This window comes from Acomys russatus, chromosome 4 (genome assembly GCF_903995435.1).
Source record: "Acomys russatus chromosome 4, mAcoRus1.1, whole genome shotgun sequence".
In the NCBI taxonomy this organism is placed as follows: domain Eukaryota; kingdom Metazoa; phylum Chordata; class Mammalia; order Rodentia; family Muridae; genus Acomys; species Acomys russatus.
This window is the reverse complement of record NC_067140.1, coordinates 24,612,727-24,627,596: the sequence shown is the minus strand read 5'-3', so window position 1 is coordinate 24,627,596 and position 14,870 is coordinate 24,612,727. Positions and strand designations below refer to the sequence as shown.

The window sequence follows — 14,870 nt, the reverse complement described above, 5'->3', positions numbered from 1 at the left end:
ATGTGTGTGCTTAGAACTGAACTCAGGTCCTCTTGGTTCAGTAAGAGCAGCTAGTGCTCTTAACTACTGAGCCATTTCTCAGCTTAAATAGTTATTTTTAATAGATATTAGTCAGCTTGTCTATCACTGTGATCCAAATACCTGAGAAAATGATTTGGGTTTGCTTCATAGTTTGAAAGATTCAGTCTGTGGCCTCTTGGCAGGAAGTACATAATAGAACAAAGATGCTCACCTCATAGTAACCAAGAAATAGAAAGAAAGAAAGAAAGAAAGAAAGAAAGAAAGAAAGAAAGAAAGAAAGAAAGAGCAAAGAGCAAGAAGGGCCTTGAGGATAATTTATACCCATCAGGAAATTTATACCCTTAGGAAATTATTTTTTTCCTTCAAAGCATGCATCCCTTACCTCCTAACCCATTCAACTGTAAAGTAATCCATTAATGAGAGTAACACTATCATGATCTGGTGATGCCTCTCAGTAGTGCCATTAGCTGGGGCAATGTTTTCAACACATGAGCCTTTCAGAGTAGGGCAGGTGAGCCACGCAACAGTTGAGGGAACCATCCTGGAGCAAGAGTGAGGTCAAGACATGTCCAAACTCCAAAAATCTTGTCTTGAGACTGACATGAGTAAGACTGCTTCCTCTGTGCTCTAGGCCTGCATGTCCCAGCACACGTAGCATTACAACCCCTACCTCTGCTACCCTTGAGGCAGTCGCCTGGTGGCCAGATTTCAGATTAAATTTCCTCTCCTTATAAAGGCATGCCCATCTAGCACCTGGAATTCCTCTTCATGCAAATAGAGCATTTCTAGCACCTCATCCCCAGCCAATATTGTATACTCAACCTGAAAACCCCTACCTACTCCGCAAGGCTTATATAACCCTTGTTTCCCCCAATAAAGAGCTATTTCACTGAAAGCTGTCTCCGGGGAAGGCTGTTTTTCCTGCACTCACACCCATTGAGACCCTCCCTACACCCCACCCAGCCCAGCTAAGCCTCCTTCCTTCCATTCTAGCCTGGTGTGCAGCGTTCTTAGAGTCCTTGAGGGGAAAAACAGACCAAGGGCAATATTCTCTATTGTTTTCTTTTCATCATCCCAATATAACCAAGGCTGCTTTCAAAGATTGCTTGGTGTAATTATGATATATGATTTTGTTTCCATGTTAATGTAAAATTAGGTTCATTTCTTCCAGTTGTCTTCAGTTTGGGGGTTCTGGTTTGCCTTCTCTGGAGACAGTTTCCAGTGAAATAGCTCTCTATATTGGGGGGAAACAGGGCTATATAAACCTTGGGGAGCTGTATGCACTGGGACATGCAGGCCCAGAATAGGGAGGGAACAGTCCTATTCCTGCCACTCTCAGGATGAGATTTTTAGGGTTTGAAAATGTCTCAACCTCACTCTTGTTCCAGAGTGGGCTCCCTGGTTACACAGCTCTCCTACTCCACATATCAGGAAGACAGTCCATGTGCACACTATGTGTGTGTTTTATCTAGATATAGAAATAACCTTTCTAGTCTTAGTTTGTTGAGATATTCTTTTATTATCATTTTATCAGTTGTGCATCTGTTGGTCTGTTGGTAGATAGGACTTTTCTCCCTCAGGCTATTTGAGGCTAGGCATGACAGGCATTGACTTTTTATGTTGACACAGCCTTACATACCAGGAGTTAAGTGCTACTTTCTGATGTGCAATTCTTTTCATTTATTGAATTTGATTTGCTATCTGTGTTCATGAGAGCTACTTGTTAGTTTTCCTATTTTATGATGTTTTTGGTTTGTGCCTTCTAGGGTTTAATAAGGAGAAATTGGTATAACTTCTTCATTAAATGTATTTACTAGTAAACCCACCAAGATCTGGTGCCTTTTGTTATGGAAAGTTAGCCATTGATTGAATCCATAAATACAGGTGTTTTCAGATTTTCCATTTCTCTTTGCCTGCTTTTTAAAAAGACTGCAGCACTCAAGGAACAAGGTACATCTCATTTGTTGCTAGAGTTGTGGACATGGAGCTCATAAATTTTCCTCAATTATTATCCTGATGTTCTTGTGACTGAGAATGATGGCTTCCTCTTCATTACTGGCATTATCAATTTATATTTTTGTTTGTTTGTTTTATTTCTAAGTTAACTTTGCTGAAAGGTTGCCAGTTTTTAATGATCTTCTGAAAGAATTTTCTTTTTACCCCGGAGTATTTTATTTTCATGTATAATAACCTTAAAAAATATATACCAAGCACTTAATATATCTCTTTATGTGGAATGATTTTGATTGCTAAATAAAGTCCAGACTTTATTTTTTTGTTTGTTTGTTTGATTTGTTTTTTATTTTTATTTTTTGTCCAGACTTTATTAATTTCTGACTTATCATTTTTTGTAGGTCTCCATAGAAGCCAGTTTCCTAAACTTTCAACCTTTATTTTCCCTTGAAAGTTAATTGGGAGTTTTAAAGTAACTTATAATTGTTTCAGAGAGAAAATTCAAAAGAGAAAGGATTAACTGGTGCAGCAGAACCTTTGAGTAGCCAAACTAGTAAGCCGCACAACCCAAGTGATAGCATGATATCAACAAGAAAACTAAAGGCGCCTCGGAATGGCAGGTATAGTCAGAAATTGAGGTATGAGTATTTTAAACAGATGCAAATAAATTGCCTTGCATAGTTTGGAAAAGGATTTAGGGACATATTTAAATAATATAACTTTCTAGTAGAAAATAATTACTAATTTTTTATTAGTAATAGTCGTAGCTAGTTATATGGCATACCACATTCTAGAATGTGATTATGCTGTATAAAGTGTCAAAAGTAAGACAATACAGTGTGGCATTTAGAGCGAAATCTGTAAGATATAAACATCTTAGGTTTTATTTATAGAGCCTAGTAATAACTAAAGCGAGGTGTGTTAAAAATGCATTGCTTAGTGAAGTACATGGTAGCAGTGAGCTGAAATAAATGTGTTAACTAAACTTTCTTGTTTGCAACATTTTTGAAAGATGATTCTTATTATAGACACCCATTTATAGACTGTGAGATTGTTCATTAACATTAACATTCACTCTGGCCCTATACAATAAGAAAAAAATGTACCTTCCTGAATTAACTATACCTTTTACAGTGTTTAACACTTCTATATTGTAGATACCACTTAGATTTTAACTATGATAATTACAATTTATTGTGAGATTGTGAAACTATCGACTGACTTAGAGACTTTTAGCTTTGTGTTGGTGCCCATTTTTAGCATAGTTAATTTAGTAATCCAGATATGTTTTAGTATATATTATAGTGTTTAAGAAAATATTTTACTGATGTTAAGTTGTTCCTTAAATACTGTCACTGTCTTTGTTGTAGTGGGTTTTCAAAGAAACCTGACTTGCGGTTCAATAAGGTAGGTGCTGCTTAGCTTCACCAATCTCTACATAGTCAGACTCAGTATTTGACATAAGCACTAAAATACTAGTATATAATGGAATTGGACTTGAGGTTATATATGAGTACTGCTAAAAACAATTGACAAATGTAGTCACAAATTACTTAAAATAGCCCCTTAACTTTCTGAAGAAAATGTTCTTTTTAAGGGGGACCACATGGTAGGCTCCTATAATTCCAACTACTCAGAAAGCTAAGGCAGAAGGATTACAAGTTCAGGGCCTGCCTAGGTAATTTTTAGTGAGACCCCCGTCTCAAAAGAAGATGACAGAAGAAGAGGAGGAGGAAGAGAAGGAAGAAGAATCTCACTGGTGTCTAGCACTTGGCCTACTTACCATGCCTAATGCATGAAGTGCAGCCCCCATACCATACAATTTGTTTCAATAGGATTCAGCATTTTGACTTTGAGGTCCATGTTTTAGTCTGAATTCAGTCTATCATAATCTCTATGATTTTTGTTCTGTTTTGTTAGCTGATTCCATCTGTCCAGACAATCTTGATTTTTTTATTCATCTAGGATTAAAATAAAGATCCTCTTTTTTTTTAAATTTATTCTTGTTACATCTCAATGGTTATCCCATCCCTTGTATCCTCCCATTCTTCCCTCCTTCCCATTTTCCCATTATTCCCCTCCCCTATGACTGTTCCTGAGGGGGATTACCTCCCCCTGTATCTTTGATTTACTATTTATATTTTTCACATGTTTCTTTGCCTTATAGAATGTTTTTTCCAGATCCTTCATTACATTCAAATACTAGCTTGTTTACTTTCCAAAATTCACAGCTTTAACCATGTCTTACTCTTGTTCAGAAACCTGCTTTGGTCTCTGCTGCTTACTGCTTATTGAACTACGTGGACACTTAGAATGGCTTCTTTTTTTTTTTTTTTTTTAATTGTCTTTTTAAGACAGTGGTTTTATTGAGATTTGTTTTATTCAATTGATTAATTTTTACTAAGGAAAATGTTGCAAATACTAGATTTAATATTAGTGAAAGCCCAACTAGAAGATGTGTCACAATTTAATTGCACATGTGACTTGTCTGATACATCTAGCAATCTCATGTTTAAATGTTTTTATATAAACCTATTTCATATTTTGGAAAAGGGTCAAAGAAAAAGTTACAGAAAACTGAAGACCACCTTTGTTAGTGTTACTTCTGGATGTTCATTGTGAGTAAATTTTCCTAAGTATTTGTTATTTGAAAAGACTGAATATTTTCCTTATACAGTGATGTTAACATTTATCTTTGTTTTTCACAGGAACGATGTGTATAATTTCAGCTTGAATGGTGCTGATGAACCTGTCATAAAACTTGGAGTAAGCTAGAAATGCACTGATTCTGTACTTAGTTTTTCTGTGTCATCTGTTGTTATGAGCACATGTTTGAGATGCATCTTGAAATAGACATACTTTACAATGTTTAAAAATATGAAATGATTTATTTGGATAGCAAGCATAGGTATACCTAGGCAGGTTTCTTTTTCTATTTTAAAAAAATATATAGAAAAATGAGTTAACTGGGGTTTGGCAGTACCTTAGACTTGCTCTTTAAAGAAAATTGTGATCCATTTGAATGTATTAGTAATAAGCTCTGTATCACCAATAATGTATGTTGGTGTTCCATTAAGGAATGAAACCAAAGCACCTCCCTTGTTCTTTAACTAAGAGCAAACCTCAATTTGAATTCTGTGCTTTTTTCTCCCCATGTCTTCCATCTTCCTCTGTCTTTGTAGGAGTCTGAATCCTTGCCTGCCTGAAGCTTGTCTTGTGAATCTGTCCTTGGTCTGTCTCTCTTTGTGCTTCTGTGTCTCTAACACAAGGGTTGTGTCTGTGTTTATTGAACAGCATAGCAAGTTTCACAAAGGAAAGGGGTGAGGGTTACTTTACAGAAATCTGTAACAGAATTTGACTAGGAATTAAGTCACTGACTCCAACTGACTCCACTTTAACTTGTTTTGCTCTCAGTCTACTTTTACTGTATTTGGTTTAGCTTTAAACAGCAAATACTTCAGAAAGCCGAGTTTAATAAACAATTCTTATCCTCAAAAGTAAGAAAGAGAAACTAGATTTTTAAAAATGTTTTATTAATTTATTCATATTACACCTCAATGGTTATCCCCTCCTGTGTATCCTCCCGTTCCTCCCTCTCTCCCGCTTTTCCCCACCCCTATGACTGTGACTGAGGGGGACCTCCTCCCTCTGTATATACTCATATGGGATCAAGTCTCTTCTTGGTAGTTTTATATGTTCATTTTTTCCTTTTCATTTCCCTTATTTTTGACATAAGTCTTTTTTCTGTGTTTCTGTTTATTTTCCATTTAGATACAAGAATTTCAAACTACAACTAGAGAAGCCAGTATGGATGATTCAATAAAATTGTAGGTTTTATTTTCACAACTCTAATTCTATAGATCACGTTCAGTTTAACTCTATTTACTTTCTTTTAAATAACAATCTCCCCTAATCTGAGTTTTTTACATATAAAAGGATTAAACTCTTACTGCCATGATTACTCTTGCTGGGATTGTTACTTCAGCACTTATTTCTAAATTTAATATGTAAAAAATTGATAACTTGAATATTATGACTTTAATCATAGAATTGAAAATCAGTCTTTTATTTAAACTCATTTTTAAAAACTGATGTTAGCAAAGATAAATAACCTGGCCATAATAGCACAGCTAATGCTGTAGCTAGTCAATAGCACAGCTAATGCTGTAGCTAGTCAATAGCACAGCTAATGCTGTAGCTAGTCAATAGCACAGCTAATGCTGTAGCTAGTTAATAGCACAGCTAATGCTGTAGCTAGTCAATAGCACAGCTAATGCTGTAGCTAGTTAAGAGTTAAATCTGAAAACTTAGAAGGAATTTTCCACTGTGCTTTTTCAGAAGAAAACAAATGTGATACATGTTTAAAATGAATGTGTGTTTTTGTTCCTCAAGATCAGGCGTAAGCAATCATGACGAACAGGACCCTTCTCTCAGAACAAAAGATAAAGGAGTAAGTCACAGCATGTAGTTTGCCAGTTAAAACCACTATTTCTTGTGCTTGAGAGAGCTCAACTCCATGTTAAGAGTCCTTAGTATGCTTCGGATGATTTGAGTTTGGTTCCTAGCACCCATGTTGGGCTGCTCACAAACCATCTATAATTAGTTCCATAGGAACTGATAATCTCTTCTGGACTCAGCAGATACCTACATACATGTAGCTTAACACACATAAACACACACACACACACACACCACACAATATACACACACACCACACAATATGCACACACACCACACATGACACATACACAAACACACACCACACATGACACATACACAAATAAAAATTCATCTTTATAAGAGCATTTCTTTTTAAATATTTTAATACTGGAGATTATTGGACTAGAAAATAAGATACATGCTGGTATTTAAAAATAACTTTCAGGGGATGTGTGTGGGGGATGGCTCAGAAGTTGAGAGTGCACTCATTACTCTTCCAGAGGACCCAAGTTCACTTCCCAGCACCTACTTTATAGCTTACAAACATGGGTAATTCCAGTTCCACTTACATGTATGCAGGCAAAACAGTTTACCTTCATATGTGAATTTTTATTACTGTGTTTTGGCTCATAAATTGGATATTTCATCTGAAGTGGATAAGTACAACATTACAGTTACATGGAATAATGGAGTGAGCTTTGCTCTTCAATCCAAGGAAATAGCTAATTCTGGAGATAGCCATATGAAAAGTTTAAAACTGAAATAGGGGTAGCTCTGTCAAATTGTCTTGGGCTCAGGGTCTTTACTGTATTTCAGGGAATACAAAATAAAAACTAAAACCAGGAATAATACAAGGATTATAGGGATTTAAAAATCCTACCTGTGCAATATTGTTGAAATTAGGACTTGCTGTGAGGCTAGACTAGATGTAAAACTAGCGTTCAGTGTGCTCCTGCTTCGTCTGCTTAACTTCCCGCTGTCAAACAAGTTGTGACTTTTAAGAAACAATCTGAAGTTTTCATGGACGTGAAATCATGATATGAGTTGTTGATGACAACTCTTCAGATGGCTTTGACTCTGCTATTGGATGCCCTTGTGAAGGTCATTTTGAGAGGCTAACAAATGTATTGGTGTACACATGAGCAGAGATGACACTGAAAATATAGAAGAGAATAGTATAATGGCATTTAAATTATCATAGCAATTTCCATTCTAGAAAAAGCTCAAAGAATGCATGGACAAAACAAAAACAATATCCCCAGTACACTGGAGGAAAGGAAACAAAGGAGATTGTGGATTTGAGGCTAAGGGTGTTCCACATTAAATCCTGAATATTAGCAAGAAACAAATCAGAATTTATCCTCATTTGTAGATGTTTGAGAATATCTTGCAAGTCATGAATCTAGAGCACAAAGGGTATTAGTTATAATGAAAAATAGCACTGAAAGGCTTGAGTCTGGATTCTCAGTAGCAGAAAACCTCTGCTCCTAGCCCAGTAAGATTGAGCTACTTCAAGTGTTAATAAAGACTTAGTCCTCAGTCCCACTGCTCCACCTACAAAACCTATATACTAGAAAAGCCAAACTAAAGAAAATCAGACTGCCTTTCTATCTAAATCTGCATACTTTTTATGTTTCCAAACCAACTGACAAGAATATTTAGCCCATCAACAAGTACTAGGCATCCAAATTTGTCTTTGCTTGTTGATATCTAACCAAACTAGTGTGAATGCGTTTGATAAGAGTGGGTGTGGAAGCACTGAGAAAGGACAAAATAAAAGATGGAAGCCACGGTGGCTCAAAAAAGGGTGACTTGTGTGATTTTCATAACAGCAAGAAAGATACAAAAAGAAACAGATAAAATGGAGTTATGACGTAAGCAGCAATGTCTTGATGATTTTCTAAGAGATCATTCAGTCTTCCCACAAACTGGTATTGTTTATAAGTATACGTGGACATATAATGAGACCTGTGCTGCTGCTTTTTGGGGGGGAGGTTGGTTTTGGTTTTTTGTTTGTTTGTTTTTGTTCTCTTTTTTGGGGGGGGTTTGGTTTTGGTTTTCTGTTTCTTTTTGTTCTTTTTTTTATTTTTTTGTTTGTTTTTTGTTTTTTGAGACAGAGTTTCTCTGTATGTAGCCTTGGCTGCCCTGGACTAACTTTGTAGACCAGGCTCGCCTCAAACTCACAGAGATCTGCCTGCCTCTGCCTCCTGAATGCTGGGATTAAAAGTGTGCACCACCAGGCCCTACTCAAGGCCTGTGCTTCTTTAACTGGGAATGAAATGAGAGGAAATTCCAAGTTAGTGAACAGTTATCAAAAAGTGCTCTAACCTACTTTGGAGAATGGCCTGATCTGTGCCTTCAAGTTTAGGGCCTGGGAAAATGGCTCTCTGAAAATCATGATTGAGAATAATGACAAAGACAATCCTATGACAAATGTGTGTAGAGGCTTTCTGAGAGTTTTAGAATGTTATGATCTGTTTTCTCATGCATGGGAGTGTAAGTGACTTAGGACAAGTCTTCAATATGAAGAAAACCAAGACTGCTATCTTGGGCTGTGCTGATAATTCTCTTTGTATAAATGATCGTTGTGGAAATGAGGTCTTTAGTTAATTCAGCATTGATTTTGTTTGCTGCAGCATTTCTCTGACTAACCATGGACAATATGACAAATAAATTCTGATAAATCATGGAATGCTGAAAAAAGACAGATTATACCTAAGGATGTACCACATTGGTAGAACTTTTGCCTAGCATTATAAAAGCCCCTGTGTCTGAATCCACACCAGGCCTCAATGAACAAACAACAATTAAAAATTGGCAAATATCCATCAACATTTAGTTTATTATTTGGGGTATGTAGGAGCTTACCTTACTGTGTATGACATGTACTAAGATATATTTGTGGATTTTCTTTCTATAGGTATTAAACCATGAAAAGAAAACCCTCTTTAGTGACACTGAAACAGAATATGGCTATGATGACAGCAAGACTGACATTAGCTGGCTAAGAGAGCCAAAATCAAAAAGACTAATGGATTATAGTAGAAATAAAAACAAGAAGAAATATAGAAGTAGAAAATCAAGTAAGAAATTACCTTTTAGAGAAATTTTATTACTTCAGTTCTATAAAATGCTCTATTGATATACATAATAACGATAATCCTAGGTTTGTTACATATTCTTGCTTATTTATTCCTCTTTCCATCATTTATACTGTTAGTAACAGGCCCTTATATATAGGACAGAACAACCAGTTGTTCCGTTATTTTGCTAATATGGTTATATTTGTGTTGCAGGATGAATAGGATGGGTAAGAGAAGAGAGGAAATTGGAAGGTGGGAATGGGCAGGAAGTACATACTAGCTGTCTTCTTCAGTTGTTCTCTACCATATTTTTTGAGAAAGGATTTCTCAGCTTGAAGCTTGCCAGTCAGCCAGGCTGAAAGACTGGCTAGCAAGATGCAGGGACTCTCCTGTGTGCTGGTCTCCCTATGTTCTGATTAAAATTGTACACTGCCTTGACTGGCTTTTTACATTGATTGGTGGAGATCCAAATTCAGGTCTTCATTCTTGAGTGAAAAACACTTTACCGAGATATTGTCCAAGCCTCTTAAATTTTCATTTTAGTAAGACTCCAGTTACACACAAAATATGACTTACTATAATTCCTGGTTCATGATATTATCATTGCTTATTTATCCATGGATCACTATTACTCAGTTAGCTAACAGTTACTTTAAATCTATAAAATGTTTGGGAAAAACATTCTTAAATATCTAGAATTGGATCCTGACATATCTGTTTACTGCTATTTATGCTCTGTGTGTTTCTGTATCTTCATTTCTTTGCCTTATCTGACATACACTTTTTAGGAATTCATATAGTTGAAAAATATATATATGTATATAAGTACATAAAAAGGGAACACTGTCTTTCTGTAGAGGCTACCTCTTCAGCCATCTGTGAAGTACCTTCTAAAATGTGGCTACTGAGTTCTCTTTGTGATAGTGAGTTTAATGTAGTTAGACTTTACAAGTTTTGACTAAAGAAAATTACTGTTATCATGACTGAGCCTCAATACCAAGACTTGTTAGCAGACTTTATCCCACTTTTCAAAGAAGACAAGATAGCCCTGGACTTGTGGATTAAACTTAGTTTTATTTTAATGTAATTAGCTTTTATTTCAAGATAAAAATGGCTAGTTGTGCTTTGTTAAGAGAGGGTTAGCGTAGAAAGAACTTAAAATATATGTGAATTTTGGCGTGTGTTTAAAAATGTTAGATGAATGTTTCAAAAAGGTAAGAGTCTAACCAGATACATGAAGAAACAGAATTATATGTAAGACACGTGTGAAATAGTGCAGTATGGTCAGGATGTAAAGATTTGGTGTAGTTAGAATATGTTATATTTGTCACAAAATAGTAAAAGACAAGGCTAGATTGGGTTCAAATTGGATTTTGAAGCAGTGTGTTTAAGAAATATAAGATGCAAATGCTATCTTAGAGGCTACTGTGGAAGATACATATTTAACATGAATATTAGGAATCTCAGTGTGGGGATGGAGGATTAAAATACTGCAATCAATAAATACAAAACTCTCCTATTACAACTATTTTGTTGAAATGGTTGAATGATAAGGAAATATGTATGAACTGGTTTATTGACTATGTTAGAGGACTCTTATTGTAAATAAGCATTGCTGCCCTGGCTTTGATAATCTCATTTTTACCTCTCAAAGAAATGTAAAAGGATGGCATACATTGTACTTGAAAAGCAAGAAGCCAATGGGACTAAAGCTATTGTTAGTAATGTGGCTAAATCCTAGGAAAGTGATGTACAGAGGAAAGCAAATCACAGGCTGTCAACAGCCATATGTGATACTGTGTTATGAGGCTGGTGTCAAACTAAAAACACACATCTAAGGTAAAAATTTTAAGCAAGTAAATGAGAACATATTTCAGCAAAGTAATTAGCATAGAGATTTTTAGAGGACAGTGAAGCGAACATGTAGATTCACCATTACCCAGAGGCTCCTAGAGCTCAAGGTAGATTCATGGATAATATGCTTTAAAAGTTTGATAATATATAATGCAGGCAATTCCCCACATAATAAGTACTGGATAATAAGGTGCCATTTCAAACACTAAAGGTTTTGAATGAGTCTAAAGATATATTTCCCATCACAGTGTAGTCTAGTCTAGCTGCTACAAAGTGTAGTGAAAGGGAATATCCCAAAGTAGCCTGGCAGTTCTGAAGACCACATTCTCCAGCAAAAAAGCTGAGATTAAGGGTCCCTGTGTCAAGATGTCTTAAAGTCACATGAAGGGAGGAGGGTTATTAAGTGCCTATAAGTACTAAGTATCTTGTTATTTTATAATTTTAAATTTATACTTGCAGAAATGTTATGAAAATAGTTGAAATTCTTATTGTCCTTAATTGCAGGGTCATCCATGGAAAAAAGACCACCAAGATCTACAATGGTAACCTCTTTAATGTTTATTATAACAATAGATGTCAGGCCTTCATTTTCTTACTAATTTCCATAGGTGATCCTTTATCCTGCCTTTGTGTTATTTTCTCTCACATTCTATTTTTAATAAGTGTCTGCATTTTGAGTCTATCTAAATCTGACTCTAGGTGCGCATACACGCACATTAGTTTGAAGATCATATGTACTCTTAGAGATTGCATGATAGGAATAAGACAATGATAGATGACAAGAATGGTAATATAAAATTCAACCACTTAAATTTTTCCAATCAAGAATAATTTCATTTCTACATATATTATGTATATAATTGGCATGTGCCATTTTCATAGCAAAAAGCTTATATTTCTGATAATTCTATTACTAATTTTATTATAATTCAGGAAATTTTCTCCTAAGGTCCTCAATAAAAACATTGCTAAAAGGGATTATGAAATAGTTGCAAATGGGAGAACCAGACTTCCACGAAGAGCAACAAAAGCAAAAAAAAATTACAAAGATCTCTCAACTTCAGAATCAGAATCAGAGAGTGAAAAAAATGTTTCATATTTATTTAAAGATAAATTGCCAGCAAAGGTAAATAAGTACAGTTAAGATTGATACTCTCTAAATTTAGTTTTCTTACACTAAATATTTTATATATGCTTATAGAAAGCATGTTGCAAGTTTTAAGCAATTTACAAATTTACCTTAAAATTTGATGTGTAGATAGATGCTTAGTTACTGTGAATACTGTCATCTTAATCTCAAGTAAGAATCTAAGGCTAAAGAAAGAAAAATTCACATAGCTAGGAAGTGGTAGAGAGAAATTGAGCCTGGTGCTAAAGATAGGTATTTGACTACTATACCATATAGAATGATTATTAATAATATTGATTCATATGATTATTAACCCTCTGTGATAGAAATAAAGGACACAGACACCTGTTAGGTTTTTTTTATATGCCTTAAACGCTAGGGCTGGGCAGATCTTAACCCTCTAAGCTATCTTGTCTATTTCCCAGCCAAAATCCCCATAAATATTTGCACATGTTTTTCATTAGGGCTGCTTCTCTCCATCATGCCAATCTTCAGAGCAAGCTCACCCTAGCCATGTGCTTCTAGTTCATGTTTCTAACCCATGGCGACCTGCTCCTCTCTTCTCCTTCCTCCTGCAGCCCCAACCCCTGAACCTTAGTTTCACCTACTTCTCTTCTGCCCAGTCCAGGCTGTAGGCAACTTTATTTATTAGCCAATCAGGGATCATTTGGGGAGCAGAGTTTACAAACAGCATCACTTTGGTTGTGTGCATATTTGCTTGTAAAACAGTAAAGATCCGGGGAGGGAGGCATCAAGCAATTAATATTTAAATACTTTGTAGCTCCAAATCAACCACAGCCATGTTGACCTTAACCCATTAAAGCACATTTCTTCTTGTTTGTGTTCCTGTTATCCCTTGCCTGAAATACTTTAAAGACATTCTAATGTAATTGTATAAAGTGAGAGTTTTAGAATGAAATATATAAACTGATTAGCATGACCACTCCAAAGTATGGTTAAGTGGAAGGTTGTTATAGTCCAGAGCAAGGGGGGAAGGCATTAGGCTGAACAAAGCCAGCAGAGTTGACTTGACCTTGAGAAGGAGGTAGGAGGAAAGAAATAAAGAAAAAGTGTGTGTGAGGGCAAAGAAGACCAAGAGAGGGGGGGGCAAAAGAGAAGACTAAGAAAGGAAGACAAAACAGAGAGAGGACATAGCTGAAGTAGTAGTGTTTTAAGAATAGGAAGCCAGGAGCCAGCATGGACTCTGAAATGTATAACAGGTACTTGTGACACTGAGGGACCTTGAAAGACCAGCGTGCTAATAGCTACCATATAGAGCCCTTTGTCTCTTTGCTTCAGAGATAAGGAACTGGGATCCTTTGGTAGAAAGGAACAGGCTTCCCGAGGAATGCTGGCTTTTGTCTAACCCCCAGAATTCGAAGAATTGAAGTTTCCCTAGGACCTAACAACAGTCACCGTATTTTCTGTTACTTCTTGCTTTAATGTTACCATACCCACCATCAAATATGTCTTTCTTAGCCATTCATCTTATCCATTATAAAAATAAAAATAAAAAACAATGAGAGTAACAAAAAATCCTGAAAACTATCTTTGTCTGATATTCAAAGAATGAAAATGCTTTTTCAAGATCTTTTCCTAGTGTTTACCCAGAACTGTAACAAATTCTCTATTACTTGTTACTCCAACAAAAGCCTGAGTTTCTCTAGTCCTTTTGGTCTGATCCAGTCTTATTCATGTATATCTCTACTTCACCATCTTGGTACACAGACTTCTTAGTGTCTCAAGCACCATGAAATTTAGGAATTCTGTTTTCTCTAAATTGAATACAATCTTCATTTGAACCCTCACTTCCTATTTGTAGACTATTATAGACCAAGTCCCCATTCTTCCATGCTACTCTCGCCTAAAGTCTCAGTAGGATGTCCTCTCCTCTGACCCACTTTCTTGGCAAGTAAAGTTTTTCATGGTACGTATCCCTTGGACTAGTGTTTTGATATAAGTGAGTATATACCGTTTGTCTCTTTTTGCTTCTGGGTGAACTCACTCATTATGATCATTTCTAGATCAATCCATTTGTCCACAAATTTTGGGAATTCCTCGTTTTTAATATCCGAGTAGTATTCCATGGTGTAAATGTACCACAGTTTCTTACTCCATTCTTCTACTGAGGGACACTTAGGCTGTTTCCATGTTCTGGCTATTATATATAAAGCAGCTATGAACATGGTTGAGCATATGTCCCTGTTAGGTGGTAGGGCATTTTCTGGGTATATTCCAAGGAGTGGGATGGCTGGGTCTTGAGGAAGCCCTATTCCCATTTTTCTGAGAAAGCACCAGATAGCTTTCCAAAGTGGTTGTACTAGTTTGCATTCCCACCAGCAATGAAGGAGTGTTCCTCTCTCTCCACATCCTCACCAACATGTGGTGTC

At 36.0% G+C, this 14,870-nt stretch overlaps 1 protein-coding gene across 1 annotated transcript in view; it reads left to right on the top strand.

The window, feature by feature from the left end:
- The window catches only part of Sycp2 (synaptonemal complex protein 2), a 73,536-nt gene that overhangs the window by 47,102 nt on the left and 11,564 nt on the right, over positions 1-14,870 (top strand). The window contains exons 25-33 of the mRNA XM_051143928.1: positions 2,467-2,594; positions 3,345-3,381; positions 4,528-4,592; positions 4,683-4,740; positions 5,746-5,801; positions 6,367-6,424; positions 9,335-9,497; positions 11,856-11,893; positions 12,301-12,477. Coding sequence (XP_050999885.1) covers positions 2,467-2,594; positions 3,345-3,381; positions 4,528-4,592; positions 4,683-4,740; positions 5,746-5,801; positions 6,367-6,424; positions 9,335-9,497; positions 11,856-11,893; positions 12,301-12,477 — 780 coding nt within the window. The remainder of the gene's footprint in view (positions 1-2,466; positions 2,595-3,344; positions 3,382-4,527; positions 4,593-4,682; positions 4,741-5,745; positions 5,802-6,366; positions 6,425-9,334; positions 9,498-11,855; positions 11,894-12,300; positions 12,478-14,870) is intronic.